We start from the raw sequence: 22,746 nt of genomic DNA on the forward strand, positions 1-22,746 counted from the left end.
CAAAATTAAATCAGTCGGGAGACTCTTGCAGGAGGGGCTGTGGCACTGCAGGGAGATGGAGGAGCTCAGAGGTTGGAAACGTGCTGCCGGCGCTCGTCGTGGAGCCCACTTGCAGAGTGGGCCTGCCTCTGCTCCCTCAGTGGGATTGGTCATGGGGGGCCGGGGACCCAGCTGGCTCCAGCTGGAACCTTCCCCGTTCCCGTTCCCGGCTCAGTGAGCACAAAACAGAGCCCCTCCTTCCTGTGACCCAGCCCCACTCCCACCCTCTGTGCCAGGGGGAGCCAGGCCCAGGCCGCCTGGAATCCCAACCTCCCCCGCCTGGCTCAGAGCGGAAGGAGGAGGAAATGAATCACAGCAGCCGCTGCCCCCACTCACATCCACAGCTCACCCAGAAAGCGTTACCCAAAGCGTCAGCACCGCACATCCGGGCACGCACACACCTGCTGTCACCCCCCACCCAGACGGTTCCCACAAATGTATTCAGGGAGCCCAGACACCCATGGATGCTGGCGGAGACAGAGGTCTTTTGCATGACCTCCTCACACGTCCACAACTAATCTGTCCAGACACCTGCACTCTCACGTGATGAGAAAGGTACACAGAAGCTACTTCCAAAGTTCATTTTCATCTGTGTGCCAAGATGTCTTTCCATGATACAGCCCCTCTCCTGGAGCCCAGCCCCCCAGTCTGTATGCCTAGCTCTGAGTGACCTCAAGCTGCCCTCTGCAGTCAGAGGGAGTCATCTGAATTCAGGAACCCAGAGTGTCCACACTGCAGGTTCCCGGCTGCCCTAAACCCAGCCTCACTCCCAGACCTGTCCCAGCTGCGCCCTCCTTCCTGACTTGCAGGCAGTTGCTCCAGGTTGCTCTCAACTTAGAGCCTGGATGGGACTGGGACAGGGACATACTCTGGAGGAGGGAACTGTACCCCTCAAGACAGCAGAGATCCCTGGGGGTACATCTACATTACAGTTTGAGCAAGACCACCAATGTCTCTGCAGGAGCTGGGGGGGGCTCTATTCACAGGCAGGCATGGGGGGTCTGCATGACAACCTGAACCATACCAGGGGTGTTCATGCTCTCGAGCATCAGATGAGCCACCAAATGACAGGTCTGGAGTGAATCAATATTGGAAATACTGTCTAGACATGTCCTCACTAAAGCCAAACCAGGCCTATCTGCACTCTAGTCCCAGAGATGCCTGAGGGTGTCCCCGCCCCCAGCATCACCCAAACCCCACAAGGGACTGAAATAACATTTGTCCGGTGCCTGTTCTGTGCCAGGCACCATGCTAACTCTCACCCACATTCTCATCCAGAGCTGCCAGGGTAGCCTGAGAAGCATCAGTTCCGCAGCAAGACCAAGAGTGGGTACACCCCAGAACTGCCAGGGTGCCTAGAGGGGGTCTCTAGGCTAAGGCCAAAGCCAAATTCACGATCTGACCACTCTGAGTCGCTAACGGGGCCGACATTACACATGCCTCCGGGGACAGCTGGGGCCATTACCTTCATAGCCGAGGGGGCAGTGGCACTCGTAGCGATCAGCCAGGTTGTGGCAAGTGGCCCCGTGGCGGCAGGGCCGGGATGCGCACTCGTCGATGTCCAGCTCACAGTGTGGACCCTGGAATCCAGGCACACAGTAGCAGCGGAAGTCATCGGGCCCCGGGCCCTGGGGCACACACAGAGCCCCGTGGTGGCATGGCTGACTGGCACAGCCCTGGGGCTCTGGGGGCACGCAGGTGTAGCTGGCATTCTCTGTAGCCTGGCACTCGGTCCCTGGAGCGCATGGGTCTGAGGCGCAGGCGCCCAGGGTCTCCGAAGGCACCGTCCCTGCAGAGAGAGGAGACTGGCTGGGCAGGGTGGGCAGGGGCTACTGGGACACCCCCTCCCCACACCCAGGCCCATCCTCAGATCCCAGAGTTGGTGAGCAGCTGAGGTCGTCGGGACTCAGGAGAGGGCCAGGGGGTCTACAGACAAGGTCCCAACAGGCACCCAGGTCTGGGAGTGGTTTGGGGAGCACCTCCTCCATAAAGGAGGGCCCAGGCTGCCTGACTCCCCAGGCAGGATTAGCGAGCAGACGCCCCCTGACCCTGTGAGCTTCGTGCTCCAGTCCTGCACATCCCCGCAGCACCCCTAGCAGGCAGGCCCTGGCAGGCCCACTTGACAGGAGAGCGGGTCCAGGCTCAAGTAGGCAGGCCCTGGCAGGCCCGCTTTACAGGAGACTCAAGTGTGAAAGTGAGGTCTCTGGCTTCAGTCCTGGCTCAGCCTTCAAGGTCCGTCCAGGTGCTCCGGCCACACCTGGGCGGGGGTCCCTGGCCTCCCACTGCCCACTCCGCCACTCCTGCTGGGGGTCTGGTAATGAGGACTTCAAAGGCCCCTCTCCCCGCTCCACCCCACTTCCCCTCCCAGAACTTCTCACCGGATCCGCCATCAGTAAATGTGAGCAGCCGGGCTGGCCGTGGCCATAGGGTACAGGGCAGGTAGTGAGACGTGCTGACCAAACTCCTGGCTCCAGCCACTGGACATCTCCGCGAGGCAGAGCTCCCTCTGTTAGAGGGTCACCTCCTGATCTGCAGCCCGCCTCCCTCCCGCCCTCCTTTGCCAAGAGCCGTCAGCGTCCAGCTGGTATAAGAACTTAGAAGCTGTGAAGGCAGAGAGCCCTGGGTTCAAACCCCAGTTCAAAACAAGCTGTGAGACCTGGGGCAAGTCGTTTCTCCTACTGAGGGATGATAATGATATGTGCCTGGTAGGATGAGGGCAGATTGAAAGCCTTGGGATGGCAGTCAAGTGCCCACACGTGCAAAGAACTCCGTAGGTGATGGGGGGAGGGGAGCGGCCCCCGAGAAGGAGGCACACCCCCGTCCCCCCGCCCCCCGCTCCAAGGTGCCCCACCCCCACCCAGGTTGTCATCCAGACACTAACCAGGCCCCAGCACAGCTTCGGGCCCTGTGTCTCTCCTCCCCTCCCCAGCGAAGACCCCCAGATAAGGCTCGACAGCCTCTCAGGCGTCATCCACATTCCAGCAGGCAGGGCGGTCTACCGGCTGGGAGACAGAGGTACCAGCCAATGACCCAGGGAGAGACCTGCTGTCAGCCCCACCCCCGGCTCCCAAAGCACGTGGTACAACTCAGCCCGGGCTCACTCCCGGGGCTTCTCACTAAGAGGGGGTTGGGGCAGGCACCCACCCAGGGCCGGGCGTGTGGCAAGGGGGACAGAGGGTCTGAAACACTGTCCGGCCAAGGAGACTGGGGCGCTGAGGGTCACAGGCCCTCTCTGCCCACAGCCCCACTCCCCCAAGCCTGGTCTGTGCGTGAGGACAGGGGCTTCTGGGCCTCTGGGAGGGGCTTATGGGCAGCTTGTCTTTCTTTTTCCCACCCTGAGTCATGACGGCTGGTCAGTACAGAGCCTAGTCCCCCAGGGCTAAATAGTCTGAAGGAGGGGGGAGGATGCTGTGATGGGCATCAGGCCAGCTTGCGTGAACAGTGGGGTCTGAGCAGTGCCCACCTCGTGGGTGTTGTGAGGCGCCACTGAGGGGACGTGAGTGCAGCCCTGCTGGGCACCAGTGAGCCTTCAGTGAGAACTCGGGCCATTTTGACCTGGGTCCCTGGACCCAGCACCCTCAGGAGGATCAGCACAGTAACCACAGCTCCCACTGTGAAGAACCCTGGCTCTTGGGTCCTGTGCCAACAGGCCCCTCATTTGACCCTGACAAGGTGTCACCCCTCATGTGTGTAACCCAAGGGTATTTGTTGTTTAGTCGCTCAGTCCTGCCCGACTCTTGCAACCCCGTGGACTGTATCCCGCCAGGCTCCTCTCTCCATGGGATTTCCCAGGCAAGAATAATGGAGTAGGTAGCCATTTCCTCCTCCAGGGGATCTTCCCAACTCAGGGATCGAACCCCAGGGATCGAATCCCCCACATTGGCGGGCAGATTCTTTACCACTGAGCCACCAGGAAAGCATGACCATCCTAAGGGATCCCACCCCAGTCTGGAGCTTTGCCCCCTGATTCAGAACCCTCTATTTCAGAGCAGATTGGAGAGACAGCGCCTGGGGGGACAGGGAAGGTGCTTTGTCACCGAAGGAGCAGGTGGCCCCAGAAGACAGAGCCCGGCCCCACTGAGAAAATTTTCCTGAAGGCAGAGAGGGAGGCAGCCCTCTGTCCCAGGAGGCATGCGGTGGTGCGGCAATCTGCACCAGAGGGACAGCCATCTCTCTTGTGTAATCTCTGTTTTCACATTTACCTTAGGGGGTAGACAGTGCTATCATTCCTATTTCACAGTTGAGGAAAGTGACGCTCAGAGATAAGTGACTTCACAGTTTCCCAAGAGGGCCTGGAATCCAAACCCAGGTCTCACTGCTCCAGAGCCTCCACCCTGGGGGGTTCCAGCATCACCCCAGGGGCTGTATCTAAGAATACAGATGCTAGGGCCCCACTCCAGATCCAGAGATGCAGAACTGTTGGGTTCTGGGGCCCAAGAATCTTCACTGCAACATGCTCCTTGGGGAGTTCTTTGCACGCTGAGGCTTGGGAACAAGCACTGACCTTGGGCTCTCTGCCTCCAGGGAGCCAACCCAGGAGGCCAGGCTCACCCAGGAGGCCAGACTCGCCCGGGGCTGAGAGGAGGAGAGGTGAGGATGGCGGGTCAGAGGAGGGGCCTTCCCGGTCTGGCTGGAGGGGCGTGGCCTGTTGCCAGGGTGACGAGGGGCCTGTGCTTATCTTTACAAATCCCTGCTGACCTCTCAGGCTGCCTGGGACGACCTGGCCAGGGCTGGATTAACGGACACTCGCCCCTCCCCTCAGACCTGCCGCCCTGCCCTGGAAGGCCCAGGACCCACCTCCCGGGAAGGAATTTTCTTCGTGCAAAGGACAGGATTATAGTAACAGGAACCGTTCGTGAGCGCGTGTAGCTGGGCTACATGTCTTACATCTGTTACCACATTATTGAGTTTGATTCAAACTGGACAGGATGGGGTCATTAAGAAAACTTCTGTTTAACTTGCCCAGGACCATCCCTCCATAAACTAAGCAGCAGATCATTTCCAGGCTTGTGAGAAGTCCACCTCTCCCAATGCTTCTGAAACTCCCATCCTGCAAACTCTAAATTGCCACCCACGTATTGTCACTTTAGAGCATTCTAGCCCAGCCTCCCCCAGACACGTAAAGAGACTCGAGACTCAGAAGGTTTGCCTAAGAGTGCAGTTTCCAATATCAGCCTGGGCGGAGCGGGCACTCTTCCTGTCCATCCTGAACCCAGCTGCTAGCAGTCCCAGGGTGCTCCAGGCCTTGCTCCATGCCTAGTAACTCCTACATTATGTGCACTTGTAACAGGCCTAGTGAGACCTGCCAACAACTGATAAGTGTTTGTTGAAAGTGGGTTTTGTGAAGCTTCTCACCTTGACAAGGCAAAAAAGAATATATCTCAGAAGCCACCCAAGATCCCTTACGATATGCTTCTAGGGAAAAAACTATCCATCTAGTAGCATGAGGCCCCAAGGGCAGGGCTGAAAACAGTGCGGCACAACTGAGACAGGTCCATGGGGAAAGGGCTAAATGACTCTAACAAGGGAGGGGAGTTTGGGATGGTCTTTTACAAGAAGGCTTATCTCCTGAGGTTAAAAGGCAGCATTTTGATAATCCCAACAATAGCCGTCCACTGCCTATCCTTTGTCCACATTGGCAAATCCCAGTGTTTCCAAACCATGATCTCAGAGGGCTGGGGCCATGAAGGAAGGCACTTTCTGGAAGGAGGGTGAGGCCAAGCAGATGGATTTCCAGGCCTGCCACCCCAACAGGCCACTTTTAACTGTTAGTAGCCTCTGGCTTCTGTCTAAAATGGCCTTTGAAACGGGGTTTCACGCCAAACCTAAGTTAGAGAACCACTGCATTTTCTTGCTGAATTCTTGTAGCAGCTCTCAGTGTGAGCTGGTTTGCTGCCTTTAGACAGAAGCACAGAGAAGAGAGGTGACTGTACATAGACTAGTCCCATAGGCGGCTGTGAAATCCTGGCCCCGCCACACACCAGGTGTGACCCTGGGCAAGTTACTGACCCTCTCAGGGCCTTGCTTTCCTCCTATGTAAACTGGGAGTATCAGAGTTAACCTCACAGGGCTGTTGTGAGAATTAAATTCCATAATGCTAGTCCAGTAGCCTTGGACTGCAAGGAGATCAAACCAGTTCATCCTAAAGGAAATCAACTGACTATTCACTGCAAGGACTGATGCTGAAGCAAGTTCCAATACTTTGGCCACCTGACTCGAAGAGCTGACTCACTGGAAAAGACCCTGATACTGGGAAAGATTGAAGGCAGGAAGAGAAGGGGGCAGCAGAGGATGAGATGGTTGGATGGCATAACTGACTCAGTGGACATGAATTTGAGCAAACTCGGGGAGAAGGACAGAGGAGCCTGGCGTGCAGCAGTCCAGGGGGCAACAGAGAGTTGGACATGACTTAGCAACTGAACAACAACAAAAGTCCAGTTTCTGCCACGTAAAGGCTGGTGTATTATTCATTCATTATCTTTACGCGGGGCGAACAGTGACTATCCAACAAATCCTCCCGTTAGGGCGCTAGTGTGTGGCTCCTTCTCCCTGCCTCTGTCTTCCAGGTCTCCACCCAGCTCGGGCTGGAGGAGGAGCTGGGTTCAGGGCTGGTCTCGCCACCCCTTTGTCAGCCAGGCTCCTTGGGTGTGCAGGCGGCAGGGAGGGAGGGATGTGAGAGCCCGATGTGCCCCACTGTGCTCCAAGATGCCTGGCGCTCTCCTAGCAACCAGCCAGGCTTTTGTGGCCAAGTGGGCCCAGACGGAGGGGCCCCGCTCAGGGCCTGGCAGGGGTGGGCGACAGAGCCAGGGGCCCAGGGCATCCAGAACCCCATCCCCTCAGGAATGGAAATTACTTTTCAAGTGACATCATCTCCCGCCCCTGCCCTCCTAGCAGTCAGGCCCTGGGGACCTGGTCTCCAGAAATATTCATGCCCATAGCACCCCCACCCAAGCTTTCTGGGGATCCTCGGGGAGAGGGCTCCCTGTGCTGAAATCACAGGGGGAAAGGCCGGCCCTGGGGATCCCAGCAGGGCTAGGTGGGGGTGAGTGGGTGTATCAGCATCCGTTCCCTTCTGCAGCAGCCGTCTCCTCGGTGTTCACTCCGCCACAAGGTTGATGTGAAGGTACATTAGCGTGTGAATGCACACCCCTGCGTGTCACGTACAGGTGGGTGTGTGCACAAGTGCATGTGTGCTGGGTCCACATGTGCCTGTGGACACCTGTTCGCATGGTGGCGTGTGCCCTGGTGCATGCCACCTGACCATGCTGCTGGGGGGGGGGGGTGTGCATGTGCATGCACATGTGTGGCTTGTGTGTGCACGTGTGTGTGTGCATGTGTATGATCTATATGTGTGCACTGTCGGGTTGGGGACAGACACTAGATCCCCAGACCAGGACTCCATGCCGCTCATGCAGAGATCAGAGAGCTGGCCCCCGGCTCCTCTTCAATTTGCCTCGGGGCCCAGCTTGTAAGCCCCAATCCCTCCCTTCGCCTCAGTTTCCTTCCCCCCACACAGGGGCCTCATCCTCCCCAAGGGCCCAGCAGAGGGGAGCGGGGACAAAGGTTTTGTGAGCCGGGCCCTGTTAGAGGCTGAAGAAGGCCACAGGTAGGGGCCTGGCGGGGGAGCGCTGGCCTCACACCCTGGGACGCTGAGGAGGTGGGGGTCCCCCAGCGGCTGCAGAGGCCAGGCCCCCCTCCTGCGCAAGGCTTCCCAGGCCTGGCCCCGTAGCTATAGTGACCAAGACAAAGCGTGCCCAGACCCCCCAGGAAGAGTTCCAGCCCGCGCACACGTGAATCCACTTGGACAAAAGCGAAAACCTCTTGGTGAGCAGAGTCTGACTTCACAAAGCCCTTTCAGCTCGATCTGGGAATGCCAGGAGTGTGGGGGACGACAGTACCCAGCCACCCCCCAGGGACCCCAGAGCATCCGCACCCCTGTCCCTCACACACACACAGCCCGCTACCCCCCACCCCATGAAAGCGAGGCAGGCAGAAACCCTGGGTCTCTTTCCCTCTCCGCCACTGCGATCCACTGGGCTGGGGTCTGCGGCCCCCACCCCATGTCCCTGTGTCGAGAGCAGAGACAGTTCATCCCACGCGATAACTTGTGCCCCACAACTCACACTGGGGTACAGCCCGTCATACCCACGGAGCCTCAGACACAACTCCCGGCTCGTGCGGGACAGCTGTCCCACCTCACAACGTAAAGGCACCCACAACCCACAGTCCACACCTGCACACAGCTCACATCAGACCCCCTAGACTCGAGCCTCACAGGCAGAACACCCCAGCCCAACTCCCCCCACCCCCCGCCTTACAGGGTACAACAGCCCACCCGTTACCCAGACCACAGGGGCCACAGCTGGCCAAGATCCCCCCAGAAAGTCACAAGCTCCAGCGCCCCACCGTCGGCCCGGCACCCACATGGACAGCCCCATGGCCCGAGGTGTCTGCTTTGTGGGCAGACCTAGCCGCAGGGTCCCCAGGCCTGGGACCCCCAACTCACCAGCCGGCAGGGCGGGGACTGGGGCCGCGGGCAGCAGCAGCAGAAGCAGCAGGAGCGGGGCCGAGGGCCGGGGGTCCGGGGTCCCCGGCCGGGCCAGCGCCATGGCAGCGCTCTGCTCGGCGGCTGTGGGAACAGGCGGCCGGGCTGCCTCCACACCCCCCTCTCCCTCCAACCAGCACTAATGCCGTGGACAGAGGCCCGGCCCCTCCCGCCCGCCCCTCCGCCTCCTCCCCCACCGCCCCACCCCCGCCCTCCCCGGCGGCTCCACCTTGAACCGCGTTCTCCAGGAGGGGTCTGAGCCACCCCTCTCCCCCAGCCCCGGGCTCCAGGCTCCAGATGAGGCCTCAGGGGCCCCCGGGGGTCTGACCTCATCTCAGGGCCCACCCCTCTCTCCCTCCTGAACCGCGCCCCCCCCACCCCCACTGCCTTGTCCTCCCACCCCTCAGGTCCTGCTACCTCAGCCTCCCAGAGACATTTCTGTTCTGGGGGCTGTTCTCACCAGAGGATCCAGCTACTCCCAAATCCTCCCAGCGATCCCACCCTGCCCCCCTCCCCATCATCTCTCAGCTCCCTCCCCATCATCTCTCAGCCCCCTCCCCATCATCTCTCAGCTCCCTCCCCAGCCTGGCCAAGCTCCCCTCCCAGACCTCCTCTCTGCTGGAAGCCACAGCCCCCTACCACTCAGCCTGGTCCTCGAATCCGGCTCCCTCCCAGGGCTCCCTTCCACCCACGAAGGCGCCCACCCCCTCCCCACCCCCCTCCCCCCTGCCACTGAAGCCCCCTCCGCACATTCAGTCCACCACCAACTCCTGGCAGCTCGTCCTTCTCAGAGTCCCCTGGTCCCCCCACCCCTCGTCTGCACTCCCCCACTGCCACACACAGCCCCTCTCACCTCAGCCCCCAGGCCAAGACCCCCATTCTCACCACCCTCTCACCGGACAAACAGTCTCTTCTATTTCTCCCCTTTGCCAAATCTTCGCCTTTGCTGTTTACGACCCCAGAAGCCTCCCTACAGTCCAAGGCAGTCCATTAAGGCAGCTCTAAGCAGCAAACTTTCCCTGCTCTGCTGCTGGGAAGTCCTTCTTGTTGTCTAACCTTACAGTCTCCTGCTGCACTTGAGGTTTGCTTGCTCCAAGCCGGAGAGGGGAATAGCATTTATTTGCATGGAGAGGAGGAGTTCTTGCGAGGACCTGGACCCAGGAATCTAGGTCATCTCAAAGGCACTACAACATCAAAACGCAGCCCATTCTTCCACTGCCCTCAGCTGCAGTGAAAGGAGAATCCCTCACTGAAAGGACTTCCTGAAATAAGCAGCTGGCCCCTGCCAACTCATCCCCACATGCCCCAATTCAGTGACCATGGCTCGGGCCACCCAGGCCCTCTGCTGGGCTCTGTCTGTGTCCCTGACACCCCGAGGGCACAGTCTGGAGAGACAGACCTGAGTAATTGATGGAGCTCCAGGCTGCGTGGGAGGGATGGGCAATGGTCCGTAGCGGTTCTGGGAAAGGAGCGGCGGGTGTCACACAGGTCATGGGCAGCGGTGGCTTCGCTGTCCTTCAGCGCCAGGAAGTGCTCAGAGAGGGAACCGAAGGCCTGGTGGGTCCTTGTCCAATCCCTGCCCCATCTCCACCCTCGGTCTTGGTCCTTATGGGGTGGGAGTTGCTCCTCAGTTTTTACAAGTGAAGTGTTAGTTGCTCAGTCCTGACTCTTTGTGACTCCATGCATTGTAGCCTGCCAGGCTTCCCTGTCCATGGGATTTTCCAGGCAAGAGTACTGGAGTGGGTTGCCGTTTCCTCCTCCAGGGGATCTTCCCGACCCAGGGATGGAACCTGGGTCTCCTGCATTGCAGGCAGATTCTTTACCACTGAGCCACCAGGGAAACCCTGGTTTCTGGAGCTCCCCACCAAAGCCACCTTTAATTCTCTGCCTCTCACGTGCACCAGGAATCTCGCCCTGCTCCACATGGAAGTCCTTCCCATTCTGTTGGGAAAAGTACAGTCTCGTCAGCTGAACAGATCCAGGTTTGAGCCCAGCTCTACTACTGACTAGAGAGTGACCCCAGCACGTGAATGCCTTTTCTGGGCCTGTTTCGTCACCTATAAAGTGGGGGTGATAATGAGCTGAAGCAGGTACTCTTTATTCTGCTTCTCAGAGATCCAGGCAGCCCCAAGCAGAGAACAGGAGGACCCCAGGGCTCCCACAGCCCTGGGTCTCTGACATACAGACACAAACACCCACGTTTCCACAGTGAGCTCCGCGGTCAGAGGGCGCCCTTCTGAGCTCCCATTCTCAGCCCTACTTCTGCTTCATTGACTAAAGCCTGTGACTGGGTGTGGATTCTTAAAGAGAGGGGAGTACCAGACCACCCTACCTGCCTCCTGAGAAACCTGTATGCAGGTCAAGAGGCAACAGTTAGAACTGGACATGGAACAACAGACTGGTTCCAAATGGGGAAAGGAGTACGTCAAGGCTGTATGTTGTCACCCTGCTTATTTAACTTACATGCAGAGTACAGCATGGGAAATGCCAGGCTGGATGAATCAAGATTGCCGGCACAAATATCAACAACCTCAGATAATGCAGATGATACCATTCTAATGGCAGAAAGCAAAGAGAAACTAAAGAGCCTGTTGATGAGGGTGAAAGAAGAGAGTGAAAAGGCTGGCTTAAAATTCAACATTCAAAAAACTAAGATCATGGTGTCAGGTCCCATCACTTTATCTCTAATAGATAGGGAAAAAGTAGAAACAGTGGCAGATTTTATTTTCTTGGGCTCCAAAATCACTGGAGACAGTGACTGCAGCCATAAAATTAAAAGACGCTTGCTCCTTGGAAGAAAAGCTATGACCAACCTAGACAGCATATTAAAAACCAGAGACATTACGTTGCTGACAAAGGTCCATCTAGTCAAAGGGATGATTTTTCCAATAGTCATGTACGAATGTGAGAGTTGGAATTTAAAGAAAGCTGAGTGAGCACTGATGAATTGGTGCTTTTGAACTGTGGTGTTGGAGAAGACTCTTGAGAGTCCCTTGGACTGCAAGGAGATCAAACTAGTCCATCCTAAAGGAAATCAACCCTGAATATTCATTGGTAGGACTGATGCTGAAACTGAAACTCCAATATTTTGTCCACCTGATGGAAAGAGCCAACTCACTGGAAAAGACCCTGATGCTGGGAAAGATTGAGGGCAGGATGAGAAGGGGGTGACAGAGGATGAGATTGTTAGATGGTATCACCGACTCAATGGACATGAGTTTGAGCAAACTCTGGGAGATACTGAAAGACTGGGAAGCCTGGCGTTCTGCATTCCCTGGGGTCGCAGAGACAGGACTTAGCGACTGAACAATTCCAACCCCGCCCTTGCCCCTCGCCCGGGTCCTGTGGCCGCCAGGCGCCACCTTGTGGTCAGAATGGGGAGTGACCAAGGCGATGAGGACGCTGAGGAAGGGATGCGAGAACTAAACGCATCGGCAGAGGGAGCCCGAGTGAGCAGGAAGAAAGGGCCTGGGAGTGGGCGGCGGCGGTAGCCAGGACCGAGGTTACCGAGGTTACCGCGGCCGACCGTCGTGACGCAATCCCCGGCCTGGATGTGGAGAAGAGCCGGTAGGAGCAGGCCAGCCCCTCTGAGAGGATGGTCCCTCGGGAGAGTCCACTTCCCCCATCCTCCCAACCTGGGGGAGGGACTGAGCAAAGGAGAAGGAAGCCAACATGACCTGATTTTATCCCCTCAAGGACACTGCAAGGTCAGCACTGACTCCACTTTACGGATGAGGCAACTGAGACTCGGAGAGGTGAGACTGGCCTCTCAGGGTCCCACGGCTAATCAGTATAGGAGGGATTCGAACTGGGGCCAACCTGTCATCCACCCTTTCCCCTCCCTTACCTCTGACTGTAGGCTGACTACTTGCCCTCCACTCAGCTTAAGAGTTATTTGCTGCCTGCTCCCTGGTCAGAGGGCTGCCCTTATAGCTCAGTCAATAAAGAATCTGCCTGCAATGCAGGAGACCTGGGTTCAATCCCTGGGTCATGAAGATCCCCTGGAGAAGAAAATGGCAACCCACTCCAGCATTCTTGCCTGGAGAAATCCCATGGACAGAGGAGCCTGGTAGGCTGCAGTCCATGGGGTTGCTAAGAGCCTAACACGACTGAACGATTTCACTTTCATGCATTGGAGAAGAAAATGGCAACCCACTGCAGTGTTCTTGCCTGGAGAATCCCAGGACGGGGGAGCCTGGTGGGCTACCGTCTATGGGGTCGCACAGAGTCGGACACAACTGAAGTGACTTAGCAGTAGCAGCAGCAGCACCCTGGTCAGAGGCACCCAGTCCTGGGGTGGGTGCCCATGAACTGTAGGGAGATGTGGCCATAAATCTTACTGGTCGGTAGCTCCTACTTGTCTTCCTTAGTGGTTCAGTGGTAAAGAATCTTCCTGCCCTTGCAGGAGATACAGGTTCAGAGATACAGGTTCGATCCCTGGTTCAGGAAGATTCCCCTGGAGTAGGAAATGGCAACCCGATCCAGTATTCTTTTCTGGGAAATCCCATGGACAGAGCAACCTGGTGGGCTGCAGCCCTTGGGGTCACAACGAGTTGGACATAACTGAGCTCCCACTTTGGCATCAGGCCCCATTCATTTCAATCCTGATTCGGCCGTGTGCCCTGAGGCAAGATTTTGTTGGTCTGTCTTTACTTTTGTGAACCTTAGTTTCCCCATCTGTAAACTGGGGCAATACTAGTGTCTGCCTCGGAGCTCCGTGAAGAGAGGGCTTCTGCCCCCAGGGCAGGCGGGGGACGGGTGGTGACCTCTTCCAAGGTGACCTCTGCCCTGGTCGCCCACACCAGGGCACTGCCTCTCCCTTCCCAAGGGCTGCGTGGTTACTGTCTGCACCCCTCCGCCTGGCTGATGCCTGGGGCCCTCCTCACGGCTCCGTCCCCGCCCCCACGCTGGGAGCAGCAGGAGGCGCAGGGCTTCCGGCCCCTTCCTCCTCCTTCCAGCCCTGGGTGCACTTCTGACCGCGGCTCCGGTGGAGGTGCTCTCCGCTCAGGTAACCCTGGTCTCTTTGGGGTCAAATGCGGGGCCACCTTCAGCCCTGACCTCACTGGGTCTCTCCAAAGCCGTCCTCACTGCCACTCACTCTCTGCATCTTGGAACGCTCTCCCCTACCTCCCTCCTACCTGCCCGCTGTTCCTTGCTCCCTCCCCCACGGAATGTTGGGGTGTGTCTGGGTCTGCTCCCAGCCCCCTGCCTGTCCGTTACAGTCCTCCAGTCCTCCGCAGGTCAGCTTCCTGAGCCGCCCAGTTCTCTCCCAAGCTCTACCTGTGGTTCTTAACCTTGTTTCAACTCCCTCTTGATGACAAATGTCTTGTAACCGCCCTTATTACCCCGAAATGAAATGATGTGCATATGTGTGCAGTTCCTCAGCAGAAAACAATCCCAGTGCCCCGACTGAAACATCGGAGGGAGCCCTTGTAGGCTGGCGGTGAAGTGTACAGACACTGGTTCAAATCCTGGCTTCTCCACTTCCCAGCTGTGTACCCTTCGGTAAGTTACTTCTCTGTGCTCAGCTCCCCAGTCAAGAAAGTTTTTTTTTTTTTTCCTTTTATGCAGCACTTGACTGCATAGAGTTGTTATCAGAATTAAATAAGTAATTATTCATGAAGCATTTAGAACACTGCTTGGCACATGTTAAGAGCAGAATGAGCATTGGTTAAATTTAAGATGATAGATCTTTCTAGTTGTAAATACTCTTAATTGATTTACACTGGAAGACGTGGTAAAATAATGAGAAGCTTGCACCTACACACAGAACCCCCTGCATGCAACAGCCCCAGCATGCAGACCTATGTAGTATGATGTGTTAGCAACTCAAACACCACAAGTATTGTTGACATTAAGTAGGTAATTTTTCCAAATGGTGACAACTCTGGGTAAGGTTCTGAACAAAATAAAGAGCAATCTTTCTCACAGTTTACATGATAGTTGTATTTCTAGCAAATTCAGTGTATGTTAAAACTCTGAGCTTTTCTGCAAAAGTGCTCTTATTTCTGTGCAAGCTAGACCTGGGTCCTGGGCTCAGACACTTACAAACAGATATTTTTCCTCCACGTGAATGTCTGGCCGGACACTCGGAAGTCACAGTCTCACGGGACATCCTCTGAGGTGGGGACAGTCCTGCACATCGCAGGGTGGCCAGCATCCAGGGCCCACCCACCAAATGCCAGCGGGGCCCCCAGTCTTCACTACAACTGAATGTATCCCCACAAATTCCCGGAATGGCACCCAGAAGGTTCCTGGGTTCTCCACCAGCCGCCAGCGGGACTTTTCCAAATCCCAAGGCTCCAGTTACCCTCTGGCCAAGTTCAAATTCCTGGACTGGATGCCCTAATCCTTGACAGGCAGCTGCCTGCTTCCCTCCCCAGAGGATGACCCTCACCACCAGCTCCACCTGCCCCCTCCCCTGACCCCCAGCTGAACACACACACCCACACACTCACTCACACTCCCCAGCTGGTTTTTGGCTGACTAGTCTTTGCTCCCGGGGTCTGCTCCCTGGAAAGCCCACCCTGGTTGAATGGTGTGCTGACCCAGTTCTGACATCACCTCCTCAGAGCAGCCTCGGTCTCCCCAGGCCTGGTCTGGCACACCCCGCAGCACACACCCCGCGGCCTCACTCAGAGCCCCAGCGCTAGCGGCCATGCCCTGCTCCAGTTCCCAGCAAGATGTCTGTGCCCTCCTGAGGAAGAGCGTGTTGTAGGTGGTTAATACACAAGTGAGGGCCAGTCGGCCTTTGCCCCTGGGAACTCACCTCTAGTAGAAAGACAGACGCCCAGAGAGTGCTGGGAGGCAGTAACTCAGAGCCTGGTGGGAGCCCCGGGACATAGAGGCCAGCTGTCGGGGGGCAGCTTGCTAGAGGAGGTGGGAGATTTCCGGGGAGAGGGGAGGCAGAAAGCATGCCTGGTGGGAGACCCAGGCAAAGGTCAGGTGTGGGAGAAGGCATCGTCCCATTGTACCTGCGGGATGGCAGACAGCTGAAACACTGCCTGAGCGGCTGTGATCAGAGGCTGTTTCATCAGCAGAGGATGGCTCGTGCAGAACTTATAAGGTGCCAAGGAGGCTGGGCTTTGTCCTGGGGGCCCTGGGGAGCCATAGAAAGGGTTAAAGCAGAGGGGTGACACGATCAGGTTTGTATGTGGCAGAGTGCCCTCTGGGAGGCGTGAGGAAAGCGCCCTGCAGGGAGGGCAGGAGCAGAAGTATTCCAGGGGAAGGTCATGGGGTCTGAATTAGGACAGAGAGGAACGTAGAGGACAGAGATGAAGGTAGGCATCTGAGCAGCAGGAACAACAGAACGTGATGTTTCCTGGGGCTGAGAAAGAGGGAGAAGGGCAGAGGTACCCCAGAATCCCAGCCTAGTGAACCCCCAGTGATGAATGGATGAGGGTGGAGACAGAGGCTGGCAAGAGGGCTCAGGGAGGGTGGTCCAGACAAACCCAGTCCTCTCTCCGCCCTGAAGGATGGGCTGCAGGCCCCTCTGCAGACACTAGAGGGCGCTCCAAGATAGGCTAGGCTTCCCTCGCCCACCAGCCGCCAGCTGCCACCCACTTCTCAAAGAGGGACTGGACCCACCACACCGCTCAGAGGCAGGCTCTGGGGATACTGCCAGGGCCTGGCCCAAGTCCAGTGGCTCGCTGTCTCGGGGCCGTCTCATCCTCCAGCCGCCGGCTTGTAAGGATGGGGGAGCATATTCGGGGGTAGGAAGGTGAGGACAGAGGTTAAGGGACTGTAGGTGAGGGGTGCTGAGAGCCCATCCTGTCTCACTCTGCCCATCGCCGCCTCCCACGGGGAGAAGGGGAGCTGCCGGCCCAAGGTCGCACGACTGTCAGAGGCAGCACCAATCCCAGCCAGCGCTGCCGCCCCCACCTGGGGGAGGGGAACAGAGCAGAGCTCCCCAAGTCAGAGCAGCTCCCAAACTAGAGGAGTACCGGCCACATGTCCACCCCCACCCTTCCGACAGAAACCTGGCGTGGGGGAGGTTCCTGTGAGACACCTCCCACATCTCCTGGCACCCCGGGGGCAGAGGGGGTCCATGGGCAGAGACCTGGAGGCTGACAGTTTCCAGGAGGGGCCAGAGAGCAGTGTGGTGGGAGTGGAGAGAGCAAGGGTGGCCCAGCGGTGACCAGGAGGGTGGGGCACCATTCGGGGGCCTGGAGGCCACCAGGGAGCAATGCCAGGACAGCTGGGCATTTGGATGGGTCGAAGGATGGCTCCGGCTGCAGGGAAGGGAGTGGCAGAACCACACTTTTTGGAAAAGTGATTGGCCTCTCGAGTTGAGTCTAAATAGTGCAATCTTTTAAATTTTTATGAAAACAAAGAATGAATAACAAATGGAGACACTGAAACAGGAAATCCATTTCCTTTTCAGTCGGATGGAAAGAGCAAATCCAAGCCCAAAATAATGCTAACAGGATTTTAATAACCTGTAACAAAACCTGCCCACAACACCATTAGAGCGCACTTCCAGCCGCCTCTTCTGGGCCAGGAGCCCCGAATCGAGGCCTCATAAATAACGAAGCTCCGGTTGCCAGCAATTTAGATGGGGTGTGGTCTAGCTGAGGTCACAGGGCAGAGTTGGACCTGCAACAAAAACTGCCCACTCCCAAGCCTGGGGCTCTCTCTGTATACCCCTGTGTATGTACACACCAAATACACAGACATCCCACAGGTACACAAATACCTGGATGCATTCAAGATTCCACAGGCTCACAGATTTGCTCACATAGACCTACACCTGCCTGGATAGATGTATGCAGACATCCCCACAATGCTGCCCAGAGCACCCCAATACATACACGAACATGCTCACGCTCATACACGGGTGCTCACACACGTACATCTGATCCTTCCATATCTGAAGCTCAAATATGTACAGACACCTGCATGGAACACACACACACCCTGCAAAATCTACAGAGAGACACAAGATTCGGAAATACCCTCAATGCACATCTATTATATGAACATGCCACTCACATGTAACAGACACACACACTCCCATTTATTCACACACACGCACGCACGCGTGTGCACACACAGCCCTGTGGCCCAGGCTGACACTCTGGGCTGAACAGCTCCATCCCCTTGCTCACATCCAGGCAGTGCCGACATCCAGGTCAGTGTGGGGTGTGCAGGGACCCCCTACCCCGCACGCCTTGGCAAGGGCCAGGGAATCTGAGATGGGCAAAGAGCTGCCCGCTGTGGGAGGCCAAGGACCACGCCCTTCGGAAGAGCCAGGGTGGTTCATAGCAAGTGGGCAGGTAGCTCAGGGGGGCTGCGATCTCCCCCAGCCCCAGCTCGGGCCCCACCCCCTCCTCACCCCACGGGAGTGCATGAGTGGGGTTGTTCCACTGTGTCTTATGGGGGCAGGGCAGGACAATGCAAGGATGGAAGGAGAAAGCTCATCTGCTGCCTGGGGTTTATGTGTATATATATATAAATCATTGCTTTATTTTTTAATATTTTATTTATTTATTTGGCTGTGCCAGGTTTTAGTTGTGGCATACGGAATCTTCCCAGACCAGGGATCAAACCGGGGAGCACAGAGTCTCAGCCACTGGACCACCGGGGAAGTCCCCTTTGTCTGATGTTTAATTAGGACCTTCTGTGAATCAAGCAAAACCAAGACATAGGCTCTGCCCCCAGAAGTGCCGCCCAGGGGCGAGTGGGCACACCCACCGCTGAACGGTTACATCACAGTTGTGACAGGGGCTGTGAGCTCTGGAGAGACCTGGGTTCCATCTGGAACTGTGGGACCCTGGGAAGAAGTCACATCTCTCTCTGAGCCTCAGCCTTCTCGTCTGAGAAATGATCTTCCTGACCACCTGTTAGATTGGTTATTAGAATCACATTTAGTAGCAGATGAGGGGAGAAAGGACAAGTTTCGGTAAAATAAGAGTGTGCCAGGCCCATGACATGGGAATGTGGTTAAGTGCGAAGGCGCTGCGGGTTCAAATCTCTGCTTTTCCAGTACTGGTTGTATGAGCTTGAGCAGGTTACTTAACCTCTCTGAGCTCCTACTTTCTCATCTGTAATGTAGCAGTAGTGCCTGTGAAGTTTTCGGCTTGAGGCTCAGCACAGAGCAGATGGTCAATTAAGTGAGTTCCTGTTATGTATAAGCTTTCGGTCACCTACTAGCACCTACTATAAGCCAGACATGATTTGAAGCACTCTCCAAATTCTGCCTCATTTTATCCTTCTAACAACCCTATTATCCCTGTTTTACAGCTGAGGAAACTTAGGCACATAGAGGTGAAGTCACAGCTGGTAGGAGGCAGAACTAGAACTGGAACCCAGTTCTCCATGTGCATGTGCGCTAAGCTGCTTCAGTCATGTCCGACTCTTTGTGACCCTATGGACTGTAGCCCACCAGGCTCCTCTGTCCATGGGATTCTCCAGGCGAGAGTACTGGGGTGGGGTGCCATTCCCTCCTCCAGGGAACTGACCTACAGATCAAACCTGCGTCTCTTATGTCTCCTGCTTTGCAGGTGGGTTCTTTACCATAATGCCACCCGGGGAAGCCCCATCCAGGTCTATAGGCCTGTCTAAATCCATCCACAAGGCGTGCACTTTCCTCTTGTAGTTCAGAGTCGCCCTCCCCTCTCCCCAGCAGCAGCCCCTGTTAAATAAATCATCCAGTGTTCCCAGACTTGGTTTCAAATGAATTATTCACATTGTAAGGCCTGCAAACCGCTGGCTGGGCCTCATTACCCAAGAAGGGCCGCCGGCCCACAAGATGCCACTCCCTCCCCTGGGCATGGGTCCTGGTGGGCCAGCCAGAGGCAGCAGAGCTGGCGGACTAAGAATGGGGTGGAGAACCTCTCCTCCTCCCATCCCCAGCCTTTGCTTTCTAACAAGCTCACAGTCTGGTGTTGTCAAGAGAGCATAAGCTTTGGACTCAGAAGTCCTGGGCCCCAGGCCTGGCTCTGCTCTGGACAGCTGTGTGACCTCAGGCAGGTGGCCGACCCTCTCTGGACCTCTGGGAGAGGCTGACCAGATGCTTCCACTTACTTTCTCTTCCTCCTCCACATGTGAGCTGAGGCCTGTCCTGCCCAGCCCAGGCCCTGTCCTAGAAGCCACGGACAGACAGCCTGTCCGTGGGGACGTCCAGTCTCCATGTGTCATTCTATTCTCAGGATCTGGCTGAGACCCTGGCCTGAGCCAGAGCCCCGAAGCTGGTTGTAAGGGGTCCTGGGGGCTCCAGAGTTCCCTTCAGGCCAATTACCCACCCCAGCTGCTGGGACCATTGGCAGCTGTTGGTTCACTGAGTTAATGCCCCCTGCCCGGGGCACCTGGAGGCCAGTGTCTGACTGCAAAGACCCAGCTCCCTCACCCCAACTGGGATGACGCAGAAGGACCATCACAGCCCCAGGGAATCCCGCAGGGGCCTCTCTTGCTAGCTTCTCCCTCTGCCCAGTCCTGCCTTCCCACTTCTTTCCAGGTGGACACACCCCAGGAGACCTGCAGCTCAGAGTCGCCTTCCAGGACTGTGGTCTAAGGTTCTCGTCCCAGTCAGAGCCCAGCCTTGGCATTCACTGAGACCCAGTCCAGGTCACCAGCTGGACTCAGTACCGCTTAAGGGCAGAGCCTGCGTTCAGCTCCAGTGCGTGCTCTGACCCTAGTCCCAGACTGAGCCCTGGTGTCAGCCACAGGCTGAATCCTGACTCTGACCACAGACTGAGCCCCAGTCCTGGTCCCAGACTGAGGCCTGAGCCTGGCCGCAGGCTGAGCCCAAGTAGCTCATGAAGTCAGAGGACACTTAAGACAGAACTAGGGGAGGGTAAGTGGAAAATATTAATGGAAGGGACGGGAGTCTGACTGAGACCGAGGGTAGGAGCAGAGTAAACCTCACTGGAGGAGGCTGGCTGACGACCCCGTCAGCCATGCCCGCAGAGTCAGAGAATCTCACCTCCCAGGGAGGTGTTTTCAAAAACAACTAACTGGGACCTACTTCTTCTTTTTACTATTTGTTTTCTTGGCTGGATCCTGAGCTGGCTGAGTTGCGGCACTCAGAATCTTTGACCTTCATTGCAGCATGTGCGATTTTTAGTCGCAGCATGTGGGATCTAGCTCTCTGACCGGGGATCGAACCTGGGACGCCTGCATTGGGAACATGGAGTCTTAGCCACTGGACCACCAGAGATCTTTATGGAGCATCAATACGAACCGGGAACGAGAAGCATCATCATAGCTGCCGTTTGTCAAGCAAGGAGGGCCCTGGGCACCACGGAATGACCCTATTGTCTCCTCGGAGCCGTCCTGTGGGCCTCTCTTGTCACCCATTTAGCAGAGGAGGAAGCCTCACCCGTGGCAGAACCATTCAGATCCTGGACTGTTCTGTGCTTCTGTGGTATCTAGGCTCAAGCAGAGGCTGGTCTCCCAAGGAAGCGCCATCCAGGGGCTTCCACCCCCCCACCGTCCAGCACCTGGACCAGCTGCTGACCGAGTCCCCAAGCCTGCAGGGCAGCCAGGCAGGAGGGACAGAGCGGCGGGCGGTCCGCGAGTCCGTGTAACTGCAGTCAGCCCCGGCTCCAGGCGGCGCACTGCTCCTCTCAGGGCCCTCTGATTCACACGCTCTGATTCCCACACCATCTCCTCGAGGTCATCACATGGTGGTAGGCACAGCACAGGTGAGGAAACAGCCCGGGCAGGAGACGAAGCTTGCCCAGACCTGCAGAGCTGGGATTCACCTTGAGAATTCCTGACGCTTGCTCTCCTGTCCTCTGTTCATCTGTATGGAAGGGCGAAGGCCGTAGCTGACAGACAGAATGGATCCCCCCAAATTCATGTGCTGAAACCTAACCCCGCAGTGTGAGGGTATTTAGAGGTGGGGCCTTTGGGAGGTGATGAGGTCCTAAAATGTGAAGCCCTCAAGAATGGGATACTGCCCTTGTAAGAGAGGCCCCCAGGGAGATCCCTCATCTCTTCTACCTGTGTTGTTCAGTTGCAGTCATGTGCGACTCGCTGTGACCCCGTGGACTGCAGCACACCACCAGTCTTCCCTGCCCTTCACCATCTCCCAGAGTTTGCTCAAGCTCACGTCCGTTGTGTTGATGATACCATCCACCTTGTGAGGTTATAGCAAAAAGACAGCCGAACCAGGAGGTGGCTCTTACCAGACACTGAATCTGGCAGCACCTTGACCCTGGACTTTTCCACCCCCAGAACTGTGAGAAAAAGGTCTTTTGTTCAAAGCCACCCCACCCCCTCCACCAGACTGTGATATGCTGTTATAGCAGCACGAATGGACTAAGTGGCTAAGGCAGCCACTTTCCCTATCTGCTCACACTGTTGATCCTTCCATCTGTCTATCCACCCATCCAGCCACGCATCCATGTATCCACCTAACCATCTATGCATCCATCTATCCATCCACAGCTGTGCAGTGAGTATCCGCTATGTACCAGGTGTGGCCTGGGTACTGGGACAGGGTAGACAGGGCCTGTGTGGCGTGTACAGGCTGGCAAGGGAGCCACGTGTTAAACAAACACACCCACCAAAAAGCAAATGCATCACCATCATGCTCAGCGCTGGAAGAAGCAGTCCAGGATGCTGTGAGTGGGTGTAGCAGGACCGTCTCTCTAGGGAGTATCCTCTGTGCCTTGGGCAGCTGGTGGGCAGGAGACCTGCTGAGATGGCCCTGTGGGCTTAGCCTCAGGACACAGGAGCTCAATAACACCCCAACCGCCAGCTAGTTTGGTGAGGCTGCAGCCAGCCCACCTGGCCCCTCCAGTCGATGGCCTCCTGGAGGCTTGACAGCAGCAGGAAGTAAGTCTGGAGGTGAATGGAGGGTGGGGGTCTTCCCCCAGATTTGCTTTGCAAGCCATGCTACATGGGGCCAGAAGCTGCAAGGAACTGCAATCGGAGCTCTAGGAAACAGGAGAGAGGATATTTCAGGAGGAAGGAACTGCATGAACATCCGTGTGGAGGTGAGAATCAGTAGGCGGACCTGAGACGGGGGAGCAAGAGGAGGAAAGGGGAAGAGACTGGGTCTCGGCCCTCAGGGGCTCCACAGCACCCTGGGGAGCCTCGAGTCCCACCGGACACCAGAAACAGTACTTGCTGCCGTTGTTAGAAGCTGACTACTGTGAGCTCCGAGAGGGTCACACATGATCTCATTTCCTCCTCGCCAGATTCTTACTGCTAGT

The 22,746-nt window shown here is 56.8% G+C and overlaps 1 protein-coding gene across 1 annotated transcript in view; it reads right to left on the minus strand.

Moving 5' to 3' along the window:
- The window catches only part of CRB2 (crumbs cell polarity complex component 2), a 46,754-nt gene that overhangs the window by 12,644 nt on the left and 11,364 nt on the right, over positions 1-22,746 (minus strand). The window contains exons 2-6 of the mRNA XM_065928740.1: positions 15,559-15,683; positions 10,480-10,525; positions 9,984-10,043; positions 8,546-8,668; positions 1,505-1,828 (exon numbers count right to left, since the gene is read on the minus strand). Coding sequence (XP_065784812.1) covers positions 1,505-1,828; positions 8,546-8,668; positions 9,984-10,043; positions 10,480-10,525; positions 15,559-15,683 — 678 coding nt within the window. The remainder of the gene's footprint in view (positions 1-1,504; positions 1,829-8,545; positions 8,669-9,983; positions 10,044-10,479; positions 10,526-15,558; positions 15,684-22,746) is intronic.

The sequence above is a fragment of the Muntiacus reevesi genome, chromosome 3 (genome assembly GCF_963930625.1).
Source record: "Muntiacus reevesi chromosome 3, mMunRee1.1, whole genome shotgun sequence".
Classification (NCBI taxonomy): Eukaryota; Metazoa; Chordata; class Mammalia; order Artiodactyla; family Cervidae; genus Muntiacus; species Muntiacus reevesi.